A 2,617-nucleotide genomic window follows, 5' to 3' on the forward strand; every position below is an offset into this window, starting at 1 on the left:
CCGATGTGCCCCCCCCGGCCCGGGGGGGCCGCCCCTGCCAGGGACCCAGCTTGGAGGTGGAGTTCTGCAGCCTGCAGCCCTGCCGCGGTGAGCAGCCCCCAGGGCCCCCCGGGGAGGGTGTCCCCAGGGGGGTGTCCCCAGGGGGGTGTCCACAGATGGGTATCGTGAGGTGTCTGTTCCCAGGGTGGGTGTCCCCCAGTGGGTGTCCCTGGGGGGGGTGTCCCTGGGGTGTGCGCTCCCCCCCCCCCCCGGGGGGGGGTTGGGGGGGGGATCCCCGGGGGGGGGTGCCCTCGGGGGGGGGTGGCTTTGGTGTTGGTGTCCCCGGGGTGTCCCTGGAATGGGTGCCCCCGGGTGGATGCCCCCAGGGTTATTGCTCCCAGGGGGGTGTCCCTTGGGGCGGGTCCCTTGGGGCGGGTGTCCCAGGATGAGCGTCCCTGGGGTGGCTTCTCCTGGAGGGCGCCCCTGCACTGGGTGTCCCTGGAGAGGACGGGACCCCCCCCCCAGGATGTTTGTCCACGGGATGGGTGCCCCTGGGTGGGTGCCTCCTGTTGGGGGGTGCTCCCCGGGGGGGGGGACATGTGCAGGGCCAGGCAGCACCCCGAGCCTCCCCCGTGTGCGCAGGGGCTGTGGCGCCGTGGGGGCCGTGGTCGGGGTGCTCGGTGCCCTGCGGGGGCGGCTACAGGAACCGCACGCGGGGGGGGCTCCCCCCTGAGCGGCCTCGAGTTCAGCACCTGCAACCCCGCGCCCTGCCCCGGTGAGCCCCGTTTGTCCGTCTGTCCGTCCCTCCGTCCGTCCACCCCAGCAGCCCCTGTCCCCACCCCTGTGGCACTTGTCACCCCATCCCCTGCTGCGTCGCACCCCGGGGCACCCCGGCTCCCCACGGGCATGGTGGGGGCGCAGAGCCGTGTCCCCCCCCCTCCACCCCCCACTGTCGGGCAGACGCGCACTGGTGACACCCCACCACAGCGCTGGGGGTGCTCAGGGGGTGTCTGTGTCTCCCCCCCAGGCGAGGAGCCGGGTGTCTGCCCCCCCGGCAAGCAGTGGCAGCCGTGCGCCCACGTCCCGGCCTCGTGCGCGGAGCTGAGCGCAGCCCCCGTGGCCGGTGGCCGCTGCCGCCCCGGCTGCTCCTGCCCCCCGGGGGCCCTGCTGCTGGTGAGTGGGGACGGGGAGGTGGGGACGGGGTGCTGGGGACCCCCCCCAACACCATATCCCGGTGCCACATCCCGCAGAACGACGAGTGCGTGGCAGAGGAGTCATGTCCCTGCGCCCTGGACGGCGTGCTCTACCTGCCCGGGGACGCCGTGCCCCAGGGCTGCCAGAACTGGTCAGTGCCCAGCCTGGAGGGGGGGGACCCGGCTGCTGCTGCCCCCCGCCCACCGCCACCCTCTGTCCCCAGCTCCTGCATCGCCGGCCGGGTCACCAACTGCTCCCGGGTGGCTTGTGGTGACGGTAAGACCCCCGCCAGCCCCTGCTGTGCCCCTGTGTAGGGTGGCTGCAGGGACAGCCCCTGACCCTGCCCTGGTGGCCCTGGGGGGACCCGTCCCTGCTGTCCCCTGAGGCTGGTGGCCCTGGTGCCCGTGGTGGAGTTATGGTGACAGGAGTGGGGGGTCTGCTTCCTGACCCTCTTTGGCCAGGGATCTGCCCCAAAAGGGAGGGATTTGTCCCAAAGGGAGCGACCTGCCCCAAAAGGGAGGGATGTGCCCCAAAAGGATGGATCTGCCCGAAAATGGGGGTGGGATCTGCCCCAAAAGGGAGGGATGTGCCCAAAACGGGGGGATGTGTCCAAAAGGGAGGATCTACCCCAAAATGGGGGAGGGGGGAATCTCTCCCAAAAGGGAGGAATGTGCCCTAAAAGGGAGGGATGTGCCCCAAACTGAGGGGGGAGGGAGGAGGCGGCCTCGGAAGGGGAAAATCTGCCCCCAAAGGGAGGGACGTGCCCCAAAATGGGGAGACCTGTCCCGAGGCGAGCCCTGGGTTGCACCAGTGCCCCCGCACCTCCTGGGGCCCACACTGATGCCCCCTGCCCGGGCCAGCGGGTGAGCCCCAGACCCCCTGGACCCCCTGGACCCCCTGGAGCGAGTGCTCGGCCTCCTGCGGGCCGGGCCACCAGCGCCGGTACCGCTTCTGCGCCCCGCAACCCGCGGCACCCTGCTCCGAGCCGCAGTCCCAGGAGCGCCCCTGCGTCCTGCAGCCCTGTGCCTGTGAGTGCCCCCCCCCGGGGGGGTCGGGGTCCAGGGGGGGCCGTGCCGGGTGCTGAGCAGCTCCCCGTGCCGCAGGGCCGGGTGGCTGGAGCCCCTGGAGCCCCTGGAGCAGCTGCAGCCGGAGCTGCGGGGCCGGCGTGCGCAGCCGGAGCCGTGCCTGCTCCAGCCCCGCGCCCCAGGGATGGGGAGACTTCTGCGAGGGCCCCCCCGTGCAGCTGGAGCCCTGCGGCACCCAGGAGTGCCCCGGTGAGCGGGGCTGGGCTGGGGGGCCGGGGGGCTGCAGGGGGTCCCGTGCTGATGTCCCCGTCCTGCTGCAGCTCCCGACTGCGCCGCGGTGCCGGGCTCGGTGTTCAGCCCCTGCGGCCCCCCCTGTCCCCGCTCCTGCGATGACATCTCGGTGAGCCGTGACCCCCCCC

At 73.2% G+C, this 2,617-nt stretch overlaps 1 protein-coding gene across 1 annotated transcript; it reads left to right on the top strand.

Moving 5' to 3' along the window:
• Nucleotides 1-1,695: 1,695 nt before the first annotated feature.
• Nucleotides 1,696-2,598, top strand: LOC118157014 (SCO-spondin-like; the record flags this gene model as incomplete). Its single annotated transcript, XM_035311269.1, has 4 exons — nt 1,696-1,732; nt 2,034-2,201; nt 2,277-2,447; nt 2,519-2,598. Coding segments are annotated over exons 1-4 (456 nt in total), but the record flags the coding sequence as incomplete, so codon positions are not given.
• Between the last annotated feature and the right edge of the window lie 19 nt (nt 2,599-2,617).

This window comes from Oxyura jamaicensis (assembly GCF_011077185.1).
Source record: "Oxyura jamaicensis isolate SHBP4307 breed ruddy duck chromosome 2 unlocalized genomic scaffold, BPBGC_Ojam_1.0 oxy2_random_OJ71487, whole genome shotgun sequence".
Lineage (NCBI taxonomy): Eukaryota > Metazoa > Chordata > Aves > Anseriformes > Anatidae > Oxyura > Oxyura jamaicensis.